Source organism: Morone saxatilis, unplaced genomic scaffold (assembly GCF_004916995.1).
Source record: "Morone saxatilis isolate NCDOM2014 unplaced genomic scaffold, NCSU_SB_2.0 Contig12, whole genome shotgun sequence".
Lineage (NCBI taxonomy): Eukaryota > Metazoa > Chordata > Actinopteri > Moronidae > Morone > Morone saxatilis.
Window position 1 is genome coordinate 17,574,323 of NW_023339674.1, and position 15,768 is coordinate 17,590,090.

Below are 15,768 nucleotides of genomic sequence, written 5' to 3' on the forward strand. Positions count from 1 at the left end.
AAATAAGCAGTACACACTTTAATTGTCTCCTGTATCGCCAGTGGTAGGCTGCTTCAGGTGAGGTCGTGTGTAGTTAATAGTAGACAAGCGCCATTTTAAGGTCCTTTCACTTTATTTGCCTCTACTCAGTCACATTAAGATTTTACATACAAATACTTGATACTACATGAATTATTTATATACACAACTTTTAAAATATTTCGCATTGTTTAATTGTCTAAAAGTATATCAATGTGTAATAAATTGGCTCCACCTCAGCTACAACATTAGTTTGCTGCTTACATAATAAAACTAGTCCAATAATATATAATATAATAGTCATTCTGCAGAATGAGTGCTTTTACTTTTGATACTTTAACTGAATTTTGCTAAAAATACTTATTACTTACTTATTTGGGGAAAAAATGTTGTACCTTTAGTTGTAACTGAGTATTTTTACACAGTTGTATCCTATTACTGTTTTTTCTTAAGGAACTGACAACTTCAGTTCCACTCAAAAATATATTTGTCTTCTTGTTCCCACAGTTGGATGGTTGATCTTCACTGTGCAGAATGATGTATGTGCAGAGTTTGACACTAGAAGGATGATTTCACATTAATCTGCTGAAAGTGGAAAGTTTCTCTGGCTCATTGAAAATCAGATGTTTAAGGGGCGGGGCTACAGCTTATTTGTGATATCACAGTTTGGAGGTCAATCAATGTATCTATCTCCTCCTAATATGCAACTTATATAAGTGTAAGGAACAAAAACTTCAAGCCACCAGTGCACATACACTGAAAATGGACTTTACAATGAAGTAGGAGACATATTGTGTCGAGCAGGAAAACCTAAAAAATGTACAAAATGTATATATTGATAGATTCTGTGATTTTTAATGAGGTACAAGGAGTATATGACTTTTTAAGGGTTTTGATGTGGAAATTATATTAAAAAACATAAGACACACTTTATTGTTCCACGCAGACTATATGTATATGTGGGTTAATGTGAGATCTTTAACTATTATAAAGTAGTGTATACTATTCCTGTAATGTTCACAATATTCATGATAACCATCATCATGTTAAATTATTATTTTAAGCACTTTTATAAGCAAAGTTACAGAGTGCCTCACAAATAAACCAAACAGACACTATAGGCCCATAACTCTGACCCACTATAGTTTTATCAGTTGTTGTCTCCGGGTAATCTCTCCTCAGCTGTTATATGTTGTGGCCCACATGTGTTGGAGCAGGATCTTTTCATTGAACCGATAATTGTGACATTGATCGTGTATAATCTGTCTGCGGTGTGCAATCTGCCCCCCGCAGCTCGGCCCCTCATCAACTATCTGCCATTTATGAATGTCATCATTGCCACTTTGTGCACTGCAGTGAAGGCTGCTCTGCAGGTTGTGTGTGTGTGTTTAGGGGGGGGGCAGCTTGTGCGTGATGATGATGATGATGATGCGCGTGACGCCACGAGCAGAAGCAGACCAGCGGAGCAGACAGGACCCGGGCTGAGGCAGCAGCAGCAGCAGCAGCAGCATCCGCACCAGCAGCGCCGCCACAAAGGGAGCTCAGTGCTGCTTTAAACTCGACTCTCCGCTCTCCTTCTTCTCCTCCAGGGTTTGAGATGCTCCGGCTCGGCGGCAGGATGTGCAGCTTGTCGGCCCTGGTCTCGGTGCTTCTCGCTGGGCTCGCGGCGGCGTCCTCCGATCTGTTTGACAACCAACTGGGCGACATCAATTACTGCAAAAAGCAATGCCAGCTCACCATCAAAAACAAAAGCCCTGCTAAAGTAAGTTATTCCCCTCGGCTGTAGCGTAGGCTGTCTCTGCAGAAAGCGCATTATCAGCATCGAGCTGACATCCTGCTGTCCGACATTTCAGCGCCTGCAACGATGCACAGACTCACGCAATACATTCGGCATTTAAGCCTCTATCTTTATATGAAAAATGTAAAATAAATGTGTTTAGCTCTGTGCGTAATGACGGGCACCGTGTTCGCCCCGATTTTTCGCTGCATCCTTCTCGGATGCTACGGCACAATTAGGCCGAAAAATGGATGCAGCTCATTTTCTTCTGCACCTTGAAGACTCGTCCAAGAAGTGAACTGCATCCAGCTCATCTTAGGATGCACTTAAAATAAACTGCGCCAATAACTGATCATTTCTTAATCCGCAATTAAGATCGGCCAGGCCAGACGCAGCGCACACGGGCTATGGGGGATCAGTGAGACTATTGTGAACCGTGAAGCAATTATCCTTTATTGACAGTTCACACCGCAAGGCCAGACTGGATCCTAACAGGACGGTAGATGATGGCTGTGAATTACACCAGGAGTTACTGTGGTTTAGTGCATTGCCCAGATTTCCAGTGTCGGATGTTTTTCTTCCCCACCTCCTCCTCCTCCTCCTCCTCTGCTGCCTTCAGGTGTGGTTCAGGCGTCCTGCAGGGCAGCAGGAACGGAGCTGCAAAGCGGATCACAGTCACCTGGTTTGAAGATTGTGACTGAAACTGTGCATATATGTCGAGTTTAGGGCTATCACACTGGATGCAAACTACAGCGATGTTGAATAAGCATTCAGGGTGTTAAAGTATAAGGCACAGTTTCATGGTTCGGGATAAACATCCCTCTCTGCCTCCTGTCAATAAACAGGGAAACGCAGTAAAGATGAAGGCACGCACAAGGCTGTAATAAACCGTCCATGGTCGCGGTCAGGGAATCTCTTTGTCGCTCCTGTTCCCTGAAGGGTCACCAGAGGGCGCAGTTTCCTCATTTCAAACAGAGAATTAAGGCATTATGACAAGAGGAAGTACAGTAATGTGCATCTTCCTTTCTCACTACTTAATTTTCTTGCACAAGCTTTATGCAACTGGCTCATTATCACCAGTTTTTCCTTTGCAGTAACTAAAAGCTTCTTATCAACTGTTTTTGACAGCCTATAATACAACAGCTGCAGCGTGTCATTAGAGATGTCATCACCAATCTCTGTCATATTTTCTAACAAGGTTATGTTGAGTTTATCCAAGAGTGCAGGAGACGTCTCTAATTTTGTGTCCCTCCTCGTCTCTGTGTTTGGCTGGTAGGACTCCGTAATGAACGCCTGTCACCGTGGCTGTCGCCTCTACTCCATTTGCCAGTTTGTCAACGGCAACGCCGGCTTCAATACCAGCAGGGAGGAGTGTCAGGGAGGTGAGTCAGTGTGTCAATCTCTCTGTTGGACTGTTTGAATGAGTTTGCTGGTCTTACAGTCCTGCTGTTTAAGCTGCTGCTGAGGCCTCAATCCTGTGTCAAAAAGAATGACAGTGGCGCAAATCCTCCTAGGAATAAAATCTAAATTGAATCAGTATATAGTCTTTTGAACCAAGGTCTACTTAGTGCAACATAATGTGCAGGTTCCACTTCTTACTGCAGTAATTTCTACCTCTCCTCCGTCCTTCCTTTTGGTCCTTTTGACAAGACAGGAAAATAATTATCATTTATACACTCTTTTTACCCAAAGGTAAATATGCGTGGTATCCTTGGTGTAAAAGTTGGACAGAATACATATATATAAATATATAAAGATAATTACAGGTGGAGCTAAAAACATAATGTAAATTCTAGGTTTGCAAGACAAAAGCAGCTACATTACAATCACATGGATTTCCTTAGCTGGTACAGACCGACATCTCTTGAACATTAAAACACAAGAGCTCTGCTAAATGTTGCACTGTTTCCTAAAAGCTGGCAGGCTCAGTGGGTATTTTCTGGGCGTTTGAGGCTGTTCGCCCTGTTTGAACTGCTGTATTGGAAATCAATGATGTGATTTGCCGTCCAGACAGCAGATGCCTGTCGCCCCCTGTTTTAATAAAAGCAACGTGGAGTGAATCGTCTCCGCAAGGGCTAAGAGATACATCTCCCTTGCATCTTTATCTTTCTTCCCACATAAACTGCCTGGAACTGATTTATTTCTTCTCATCTTCTACCCGACTGACTGTAATGCTGCATGCCCACTCTCTTTTGTGCCTCTTATTTCTCTTTTCACTCCTCCATTTGCACTCGCAACCCCCTCTTATTGTCTTCCCTTTTTTTCTTCTTTTTTTTACCATCATGCTTTTTCTTTTATGCTTCACAACTGTCCCTCCCTCTCTCTCTCCAGCATGCCAGGAAGCATATATCAAGCTGCTGGAGCAGGAGGCCTGCAGCACCGGCTGTGCCAGCCAACCCTCTGAACCTGAGATCAAGAGGAGGAAGGTGAGAAAGCTCTGCAGTCAATAGCTGCACATGTAAATACTGCACATGCAGCTATAAGGCTCAAAGTGACTTAGGGTGTCTGAATATTAATATCACCACTAAGAATACAAGTGAGTACATTTACTGAAACACATACACAGTCAATGCTTGGTGTCTTGTTCTCTCTTTTGCAGCTTAGAGCCATGACTCTCCGCCCTAAGCCTCCCTCTGTGATGGAGGCCGTGTCCAGTTGGTGCAACGACATCGTCAGCTCTGCCCAGAGCTTCATCTCCTCCACCTGGACCTTCTACCTGCAGGCTGATGATGGCAAGGTTGTGGTTTTCCAGGTAAGACCCAACAAAGTGTTTGTCCAGGACAGGCTTTCTGTTTGGTGGCTCCAGTCTTGCTTCACAAAAAGGATTTATGTCTGATCTGTCCATTTTTTACTCTTTATAGATAAATGGTTAAAAGTTATATTCAGCAAAATGTTCATGTAAATGATGTTTTTTTTGCCCTCCATTGACAATTAATATAGCTTATTGTGTTTTAACCTAAACCCACTTCCCAAAACCTTTTAAATTAGCTCGACATGATGTGTTTTTGTGTTTTGAAGCAGCAGCCATTTGTTTATAATAGCTGCTAAACTGAAGGGAAAAAAACAACTTCCACATACATCCTTCCCAAAAATTCAAGAAAACAGGCTGACAAGTGATCTGTGCACCTGCAATGCAGAAACACAGCAGCAAAATCAACTTGTAGTGAGTCCTCTTCCAGGTTTGGTTGAATCTTCAATCCACACACGTACAGTCTTTGTCTCTGTCTCTTGTCTCTCCCATGAATCAGAATTAATTTAAAAATCACATGTTGTGACAAATAATCAACATGTAAGGCCTTTTTTTATCTTACTTGTAGAACTGCAAAATTTCACCTAATCATTCAGAATATGACAAGAGAGTTGGATCTTTTAGTGCTTTGTTGCAAAAACCAGACAAATTAACACTGAAATATTTTTGAGGATAGTTAATTTTATGCGGACGATTTCAGGCTGTTAAGTTTGTCTGGTTTTTGCAATAAATTTGAGTCTACAAAGCTTTTCATGTCGTATGTTTTTAATTGAAGGTTAAAAGCAATGGACCTTTATAGATCATTAGTTGAGCTAACCACTGCTTCCTGTTAAGATAGTGAAATATATCATCTGCTATACGGTGCTGTAGAGTTTGGTTGGATGCCAGAACAGCTCACAGCCCATTTATGTGTCAGCGCATCTGTGAAGGTTGAGTGAGCAAGGGCACACAGCAGGGTGGGGACAAGGTGGTTGAATTCATTCATTTTAGCATTTTAATTGTTTATAAATGTCCTTTTAAATTATGTCACATACCCTCAGTACCATGCATATTTGATAACCGGCAGGGCTAGCTGTGGCAAACTCGCCTAAGGAAGGAAACACACTGCAATATTTAAAAGAGAGTGGACCGCACTAAAGAATAAAGTTCTGGCTCTGACAAATAAATATTCAGAAGTTATTTCTGGAATTTTCAAAAACTGGACTGATTTGAATGAAATTTGGCAGAAAGTTCGTCCAGTGATTTTTTAACATTTTCATTAATTAAGTACTTACTTCAGTCTACAGACAATGATTATCAGTCACTTTGGGTATTTGCATGCAGAACTAGATCCAGCATTTTTTTCACATTTTCTATGAAATAGCTAATTTAGACATTTGTCCAGCCTTGGCAGATGTGTGCTGCTTTCTGGTCAGATTATTGCTAAAGTCAATGCCATAAACCACCTATACATTAAAGCTATAATAAGGTTTGGTCTGTCTAACCACTAGACTAGCCAACCATATCCTCCAAATTTCAAGTCAGAAACCTGCTTCCTTGTCAGGGGTTTTCCCGTTTGCATAATGTGACTTTGATGGCATTTTTAGCTCCATAATTAAAGGGCTCAATGGGAAATGATAGTATTTATACACCCTAGCCCATACAGAAAGGCTTCTGTGCAACAGAGAAGTCTTTTATACGCTGAAATTCACTATTAGGTATAAGAAGCTGTGTGCAAGCTGACCTCACATAGAGATGCAGCAGCCAGAGAACATGAAATTACCAACATTTCTTTTGGACTTGGTGATGGATGTTTGCTCTTTATGGCAGTGACATGCTGGCTGAAGCGGTGAGGGGAAGCCAGGCTCCACGGGGCTGTGAGAAGACTATCAGGCCTGTGTTTAGTGGGCAGCTGGCAAACCGCCACCAACTTGACAGATTGACTCTCTGAGTGTTGAAACAACAGAAAAAGTCCAGCTAACTTGAGGGACAGCAGAGGGGGAAGACAGCTGCCTGCAATATAAATTATGTGGATGTCCATAATGAGCTGTCTATATACATCTGTCCGTGTGCTTGTGTGTGTGTTTGTGTGACCTTAAGTTGTGGAAAGTTGTGTGCAGCCTCAAGCATCATAAACACAATCATACAGCTACGAGTAACAGGTCAGTGGCAGCAGATTATAAGGGTGGAGTAAAGCAACTCTTAGGTCACAACTGAGGTTTGTCCCCAGGGAAGGAAAAAATAAAGAAAACTTGTAATTATGAGGAAATATTCACATAACCCAGCCCTATACCTCAAGTCAATCCCTTCTCACCACCTTCAACCCATGATAGTGCGACAGTGTGCGAGTGTTTGGGACAAAAGGGAGTCGACTAAAGACTTCCTCCAACTGAGCTGTGGTTCTGTTACCGGCCTGCAGAACAAATTGAACTGAATAAGAAGAGAGAAGCCCCTACCCCATTTGTTCTGCTGTCCAAATGAATTTAAAACAAAAACCCTAGACTGAACAGAGAGAATCAGTGAAATGAAAGTGTTTTAAAGAATGCAAGACTTCGACTTTGACTTTCAGTGTAGTGGAACCAGGCACAAGATGACTTAAGAATGAACACTACAAACAGTATGCACGCATGGTAAGGCTGGTAATATTCTATGTTTTTCTTATTCCTTATTATTTTTAAATTCCATGAAAAGACCAAAAAAAACCCTCCTTACCATGTCTGTTGCTTTCAGCCACAAGCCCATTAGTTCCTACTGAGGACATAGATCTTTACAAAATGTTCACAAATGTTTTTCCTTTTTCAAGAAGGCTCTTAAAGTAGCACTATAATGTTAGAGAGATTATGTCAGATTAATACGCATTTGATGCACTAGTGAGTATTTATGGCAACAGGATGGTTTATATGGGTTTTATTTCAAATAAACTACCCATGTGCTACCTGTCTGCTTATGTTCATCTTAATGTATGAGGATGTTGCTCAGAATAATGTTGTGGCTCATTGATATGTTTACAGTTGATTTTGGAAAACAGTGGCACAGAGTAAGAAACTGTACTCAGAGAATATTGGTTATAGGAACAATTTATTGTTGGTTTTTGGTGGATCATTGGATTTGTTTACATAAAAATACAAAATATCACCAGAGTTATCTTTTAAGCCTGAAGTCTTGTCCTTCAGTATGAGCTACTGAACCTTTTACACATGTTGTTTTTGTCATTTCTATAAATGTTGTGTTTTCTGTGACTTTCCACACCTAATGAAAATATACAAAGTGCTCTTAATTGACCACATGGGGGTGCTGTAATTAAAGTTCAGATTTTATGCCTCCAGATTAAAAGCCATAATTTCAACACCATTCGTCCAATGTACTCTAAATATTTGGACCGTTACATTGTTTTCCTTTTTGTGTTAATTTTAACGTTTGTCGTTTGTTTTCCAGGGTTATTTTGTTTGATGATTACTTTTTAATTAAACATAAAGCACAGCCAGTGTTGAGTAAGATTCACTTAGCAACCATTTTCTCCTCTCAGTATGGAGGCTCAGATATGTGAGAAGAATTCACTATTATCCATGTAGACCCAATGCAGTTTTGTGATTGTGATTAGGAGTCAGCATGAAACCCTGTCTTTATGTCTGAGACATTTCTGAACTCTCAAAGTCTTTCTTTCTTTCTCTCTTTGCTTTTTCTTTCTGTAAGCCAGAGCACCTTTTGTGTTCGCTCTCATAATGCGTGACAGATGCAGATCAGGGTTCGCTGATGGTTAGATCTCTTCAGTGTGCAGCCAATGAGAATCACCCCCCTCACATCTACCCTCGTCTCCCCTAACGGTTACACTGGCGCTGCATCTGGTTTCAATGCACTCTGTCAGAAAGCATTGCTTGCAAGGGGTAATAAACCCGGTTGTGAAATAATAATATTTTTTTTTAAACAGAGGTTTGAAGGATTGTATGTGTTTTGGGAAGAAAACTAACCAGCCATGTCTCCACAGTCAACTACAGTATGTTGTTTTCTTATTCTGGTGGTGGAAATCATTCAGTAGAAAACAGATCAATTATTTCATAATCAGAATTAATGAAACTGAGGTTGGACGTTTCAAAGTTAATTGATCCACTTAGTGTCAGAATCCATAAATACTGGCAGGTTGACACTACTGCAGTGGGCTATACCATACTGCTCTAAATACTATGTGTGTGTGTGGTTATGTTGCTGAGGCCAGCAATAGTATTGTTACAACCAACTACAGCTTCTGTTGTAGTGGAGAGAGGGTCAGCAGTGGGGAACCAAAAGCCTCTTTTAATGAGTTCTCCAGGGGAACCAGAAACACTGTGCACATAATGAAACACACAAATACTGACAGCACGCTGTGTGCATATGTGTGTAGCAGTTGTTTTAAAAGCCATCTTTCAGTTCAGTTCAGTCCCAGTTCATGGGGTTTAACTAAACTGATTTTACGTGGGTGAGAAAGATACTGTGAGAGACACCCGGGCATATTGAGCTGGCAAAAACAATGAATGGAAATCATTGGTTTCAAGGCAGTTTAATGAAGTTATACAACAAACTGAAGGCTCAAAATAAAGATTAAACAGTTATCATTTTGCTAGTGTGCTAGAATATGATTCAGGAGACATTTATTTTTACTAACAGAGTAAATTCAGATTCAGATTTTTAAAAAATCTGTTTTTATATATAACTTTTACACCTTTCCATGATCTGTCCTACCGTCTACCACAGGGTTGTAGACAGTAGCCACTGCTGACTTTTAACCTTTGTCAATGTCAATCTTTATCAAATGTGTCAAAAAAAATCAGCATCATCCTAATTAAAAAAATCAATGCCATGAAAAATACCATTATAGAGTGTGAACAATGACACCACAAGTGTTTAGTAAAGGTTTAGGTTTAGCAAACTAAATTTGCTGCTGTTTCCCAGAGCAAGCACACCAGCACTCTCAACTCTCCTGCTACTATAGCCAACATCACAACAATAATAACAGGATGTCATGGCTCGGGCCGATCCACTTTGTTTGTTTCCCATGTACAAACACCAGATTTTTTTCAGCACACACAGGGTGGAAAACTAGCAGAACGTGGGGACGCTGAATTTGATTGTATTGGGTTAGAATTGCATTACCTACAATTGCTTTCTGCACCTTTAATGTGGTGTTAAAGGAGTAGTTCAGCATTTTGGGAGATATGGTTTATTGCTTTCTTGCTGAGATTTAGATTAGAACATTGATACCACTCTCATGTCTGAAGGCTAAATACAAAGTTAGAGCCAGGAAGTGATTAGCCTAGCTTAGCATAATGATTGGAAACAGCTAGCCTGGCTTTGTCTGAAGGTAACAAATGTCAACAAAAATCCACCCACTGGCACCTATAAAGCTCACTGTTGTTTTTAATTTTAGATTTTTGGCTGGCAGTTTCCCCCTGCTTCAGGTCTTTACGATAAGCTAGGCTAATCACCTCGGGCTCTAGCTCCATAGTTACCATATAGTCACCCACTGTATGAAAGTGGCATCAATCGTATGATCTAAACCTTGAGAATAAAGCTAAAAAGCATATTTTCCTAAACGTCTTACTATTTATTTATGTGAAGTTTAGTTGTGGAAATGTAAAAGTTAAATCTTCAGGTTGCCTCTCCTCACATTTGATTCATCTCCTTTGGTGTTTCTCTTTTCGTCCACCTTCTCAGCCAACTATTCTTAGTCGGAGCTCCTCTGTGGACTAACCTCACAGTGTTAAACAGCTCCTTTCCTGCTGGTTCTGCTGGTCAATTACTGTGTGTATAATTGCTGCCATGACGGCTGAGTGTCTTTGTCGTTGTTTTTTCCCCTTTCAGAGCCAGCCAGAGATGGAGTACTCCCTCCCTGAGCTGCAGGCTCCTCGATCCAACGTGGCCGACAAACCCTGGCCTCAGGTCCACTCTCACACCCAGAGACCTCATGGTGAGCACATATACACAACACACATGCAATACAAGCACGTGTTATCGGGCTATGCATAGCAGCAAGTGTATGTTGCTGCAATATCCTCTCATTTGGCAGGTGTGAGGGGTCATGGTGAGAGGGGAGCAGCCAAAGCAGGAGGCAAAGGGAAGCACCCTGTCCAGCATGCAGACGACCCCACAGCTGAGCACGACTTCCTCGGCTGCATGTCAAGGTGAGCTTGAGCTTGAGTTACCCTGCTGAGAATTAATATTTTCCCCCTAAAATATACTTCATGTTACTGCAAATCCATCTAAAACAAACCACAATTTGCTTTCGTTTGGGCAATTTATTGTCAGTATGAAAATCAACTTGCATAGAGTTGAGATATGTTAATCCATTACAGCAAGCTTCTTATTTGCTTTTGTTGTGGTCAAACATACGATATTATTGTGCAGTGCATATCCACAATGACAAAGGGAGACATGATGGATTGAGATTCATCCACTAAGATGGAATATCAAACTCAGTGTTTCCCACAAGAGCTAATTTTAATACCATATTGACATTAAGGAAGGAGAAAGGGAATTTAAAGTAGTTGGGATTTTTTTAGTGTATGAAATTGAAAGTCACACATTTATTTACATTCAGGTTATTTCTGTTTGTTGGTGCCTTAATGTTGCTGTTCTCTGTATTCTATCTATCCCCTAACTCTTGCCTCCTTTTCGTGTACAACTCTTTACAGACGTTCAGGCCTTCCACGGTGGATTTTAGCGGCCTGTCTCTTCCTGTCCATCATGGTCATGTTGTGGCTCAGCTGTGCCAGCCTCGTCACTGCGCCAGAGCAGCACATCAAGACGCAGGTACACACACAGAAAAGTACCCACACCAGCAATGACTTAATAAGCTTAAGTTTAATTTACAGACCCAGGGGTGACTCAGCATACTTGACAGTGCGAGTAGAGGGAAAGTACGGGGGATTTTGCTGAAAATCCAGTAGTACATTGCAACTTAGACTGAAGTCATGTTTCGTTACTTGTTTTGTGATATTTGCATCACTGGAATTCAAAAATCAAACATACTCTTGCACAGAGGATTTCTTTTTTGAATGAAAAGAGCAAAGATTACTGTAATATGAGATTCTTCCACAACGGCTAACATGCTGCTGTTATAGTCTTCTTCTCTGAAGGTGTTTCCATCTGCTGTCTCTAATTTGACACACACTCTCAGAAGTTGCTTTATGCGCCCCAGATTCACTGTGTTTACCCTGTTAAAATCAAAGGCTAGTTACCAGTGCATCCTCCTCCTTCCCTCGAACCTAAATTACAATACTGCATCAGATCATTACAGGAATTGTCCGTTTATGGGACCACGTGGAGGCTTAAAACCGAGTATTCCCAGTGTGGTGTTTCTTGATGGTGGTCTTTTCTCTGACTTATTTTTTTATGCAGTCAAATCGAGTGTAAAAGTCAGCACAAGTATTGTAGGTGGAGTTGTGTGTAAGAGAACTCGCTTTCTCACTTCTTCCTTCTTTGTGTCTTTTCAGCTGAGTATCAACGGAGATAAAGAGTTTCTGGATAATGCCCACAAAGTCAACCCGTACCACCTGAGTCCTGTGATTGCTGTCGCTGTGAAACAATCAGAGGAGAGTCAGGAGGCAGGGCCGCTGCCGGTGAAAGTTGACCTCGACAAAACCTGTGTTTAGAAAGGACCAATGGGAGAGCTGCTGTCTTGCTTCCCAGGGTAACCATGTCTGAAATCCTTGGTCCGTCGGTGAAAGGCGTGAAACAAACACATCACTGGACTCACTCAGTCACCAGAATTTTTAAAAAAACTAAAATTTTTAAGAGCATGGCACCCTCCCGTCATTTAAAATTATCCTACTGAAACATCTAGCTTGGTCTTGTTAGTCTGATGGCACTTCATTTACTTGTACAGTCCAGATTTCTTCAAGTCCATCCTCAGATTTTCCTTAATGATCAGCCTGCTCATTGCTTATTGATAAGTCTTTGCTCTTGTCTCAGAGCCACGCTGGAGACTGGCAGGAAGGATGGATTACAGCTGAGAGCCCTCAATATCATTTTTCATGTCTAGCGTGGACAAGAGAAGACAAACGCTGAGATTCATTTTTGATTTAATTTTGCCTCGTTCACACAGAGTTTGGATTAATTAATGGGTTGCTGAGGGCGCAAAAAAAAGGCGTAGAAAAGTGAAAGAGAGGAAAGGAAGATGAATGGAAGGTGGGTTAAATACTTTGGCTTGTGAGTGCTGCAGGAAACAGATACTGTAGCTCCCAGTTTATGATCTGTTTACATAATCAGTATTATGAGCATTATAAGTTGTATTATAAAATGGTCCAGAAATCATGTTTCCCCCCTGAGGTGAGCTACACATTCTCACCAAGTTCAGAGAAACAAAGGCATACTTACTCAAAAACCTAAAATAGTGTCTTTTGTCAGCTTATTCCTCTGTGTGTTTGTGTACACATCCGACAGCACACATTAATTTATGGGGAACAAATACTAAGAACTGTTAGATTCAAAACTGGAACTGGATTGAAAACTGGAATAAAAACCTCTATTTATTTTTTCTTCTGTATTTATTCAGAATCATCGACATGAGTTATCTGTTAAATAGTGTTATTGAAGTGCCATGTACAGTTAATTCATCATACAAATGTGATTGCTCTGTATATATAATACATTGTAACACAGATCGGAAAGAAACACATAGAGGGGAGACTGCACCTATTACTGTATTATTATTATTATCATATTATTGCTCTTATATCACTTCAAGAGTTCTTAGCTGTTATATGTGCCATGTGCTTTCTAATAGCTGACTATTTTGTATGTCCTAGGAGCACACACTGAAGGATAACCTCTGTAACAATGTGTAATGCAAAGCTTTTAACATATACTTTTGTTATTGAACAGAGTTGCACAGTCTTAGAAAAGATTTTTTTGTTTTCCTCTCAGTGCTTTTGATGTCCTGTAACGCTCTCTTTACATCCAGGCTATGTAGACAATAAACCGTGCATGCAAGTGATGCTTTGATAGTTTATCTTAACCGCCCGCCATGCCAGTATGGCAAGCCTCTACTGTAGACTTGTGATTTTTTGTGTTACTATTTACTGTAAGCATTGAATAGAATGTGTAATGATGAATGACAAATATCCTCATGATTTACAGGAAGGACTCTTTAATAAAAAGCCATTCAATCAAACTGAAGGTGTATCACAAGGAATATGATATGAATTTCAAACTGTATTGTTTCCTTTTTACTGGTATGTTTATTTTCAATTAAATAATACTTACAACATGATGAAATAAAGTGTTTTCATTGTAAATAAATCAGAGAGTTAAGAGTTGTTTTTTTATTTACACTGAAGAGAAGAATAAATAAAAACTGTCATTAGTGTGTGTGTGTGTGTGTGTGTGTGCGTGCAGATGGACATGTGTATGTGTGTGAAGAATAAATAAGACAAAGGAAAGAATTGTAGCCAGAACAATAGCAGGAAGGTTATGACTACTGAAGAATTCAAAATACATGTTTACAAAACTATGTGAACACCTGAACATTAAACTTTTGTGCAATAGTTGAACCTAATCCTGAAACCATTGCCTTTAATACACCAGCCTTCACTCCTATGGGGAGGCTTTCCACAAGATTTTGCACACTGGCTGCAAGGATAAGTGAGGCTGGCCACTGATGATGGGCAGTAACGCTCACAGTCAGCATTTTAGTTCATCCCAAAGGTCTTTGCTGGGGTTGGGATCGGGGCTCTGTGTAGCCCAATCTAGTTCTTCCACAGCAATCGGAGACAGAGAGGATTTGCCTCATACAAACCATGAAAAACAGCCCCAGATGAAAGGTACACGTCCACATACTTTTGGCCAGATGATATAAGTCATTGAGTTTCTTTTCAAAAATCATAAAAGTCATCAAAGTCCCAACAACTAATCTCCTTCCACACATTGAAAATAAAATCTTAAATGTGTAATAGGTGTTTCTGTCCACTTGGTGGCGGCATAGTTTTAGTATTTCTACAACAATGAGAAGTTTATTGTAAACACTACAGCATCTACTGTCTGTAAAACAGTGGTTTGCTCTGCCTTGTTTTGAGTTCACCTGAGCTTAAGTAATCAGTTTAGTGGAGCATTTTTAGTTTTCTTTATAACATCAGAGAGAGAGCAGGTTTATGGCCATAATAGATGACAGATGAGGAGCTGCAACTACTTACAGAAAGAGCAGAGGAGCCAGGAAAAGCAGTGGGTGACATTTACTCTACAAAATGCACAAAGGGTAAAGTTTTGTTTCTGAAGGGATGAGAAACAAAAAAAAAAACACGCTGCTGGGACGACTGCTGAGAGAATCAATAAAGCACCTGCCCGTCTTCACCTGCAGGAGACCAACAGAGTCCAGTAGAGTTTGGTGCGTTTTGGCTGAATTCACAGCCTGAAGTTTGTCATTCATAAAAGGTTGACGTTCGATCAACTACACACTTTATCTTCTTATTATCTTGTGTATTTGTACCATTTTGTCCTGACAATGAATATGTCATTTGTATATATTTGTATATATATGTGCAATACAATCTGGCACCATGTCAGATCATAACAGATACATCTACACTTACCTGTAACATATAATTAAACTATTTATATCTAAAACAAGATTCACTAAAGGAAAAGAAAAGAGAAAATAAGAAAAAAAAACACATTTTGCCTCCTTGCATGAAAAGACCAGATATCACGAATACATAATCATACAGCATAAAACTGGGCCAGTGCATGTGTTCAATTAGCAAAACATGCTGTGTGAAAGACAGACAAGGAAATATAAAAAAACCTGCCTCCTTGTTGTCAGCTGTGGCACAACGAGAAGCTTCTCTTCAAGCGGGGACGGGTGCTACGTTACATCCTACGTCGTTTTGGCAGGAAAAACCCTTAACACTGGAGTGTGTGTGGACATGAGGAAGTCAACGCTCTCTGGGATCAGCTGACCTAAATGAACTTTTAAGAGCAAGAATATCCTCTTTTTGTTGTTGTTGTTGTTGTTTTCCACCTCAACCTGCTGGGAAGGCAGAAGGGTGGTGTACATTTCTTTGACTTCCTTTTCACCCACCAACCACAGGAGGTTTGCACGGGCTGGCTCTGATCTGACTGCCATACATTCAGACACTTTAGGTAAAGAGAGAAAAATTGCCAACTGTAGTGCCACTTCAGTAACTTGACTGGGGTGGCCTTCGCTCTGTGTGCCGTGAATGAGTTTGGCAGCAGCTGGGCCCCCATTGATGAACTGGAGAGAGGGAGAGAGAGAGAG

The 15,768-nt window shown here is 40.5% G+C and overlaps 1 protein-coding gene across 1 annotated transcript; it reads left to right on the plus strand.

Moving 5' to 3' along the window:
- The first annotated feature begins 1,479 nt into the window (after positions 1–1,479).
- tmem59l (transmembrane protein 59-like) lies at positions 1,480–13,762 on the plus strand. Its single transcript, XM_035652805.1, has 8 exons — positions 1,480–1,780; positions 3,072–3,177; positions 4,127–4,221; positions 4,395–4,547; positions 10,359–10,464; positions 10,564–10,678; positions 11,189–11,306; positions 11,990–13,762. The coding sequence occupies exons 1-8, from the start codon at positions 1,616–1,618 to the stop codon at positions 12,146–12,148; spliced, it is 1,017 nt and encodes a 338-aa protein (XP_035508698.1). The 5' UTR covers positions 1,480–1,615; the 3' UTR covers positions 12,149–13,762.
- The last annotated feature ends 2,006 nt before the right edge of the window (positions 13,763–15,768 follow it).

What these genes read in the sequence shown, in the direction of transcription:
- tmem59l (XM_035652805.1), top strand. Translation starts at nt 1,616, where the DNA reads ATGCTCCGGCTCGGCGGCAGGATGTGCAGCTTGTCGGCCCTGGTCTCG. An exon ending in AAAACAAAAGCCCTGCTAAA is followed by an intron (nt 1,781 to 3,071) that starts GTAAGTTATTCC and finishes TTTGGCTGGTAG; the next exon opens with GACTCCGTAATGAACGCCTG. An exon ending in GCAAGGTTGTGGTTTTCCAG is followed by an intron (nt 4,548 to 10,358) that starts GTAAGACCCAAC and finishes TTCCCCTTTCAG; the next exon opens with AGCCAGCCAGAGATGGAGTA.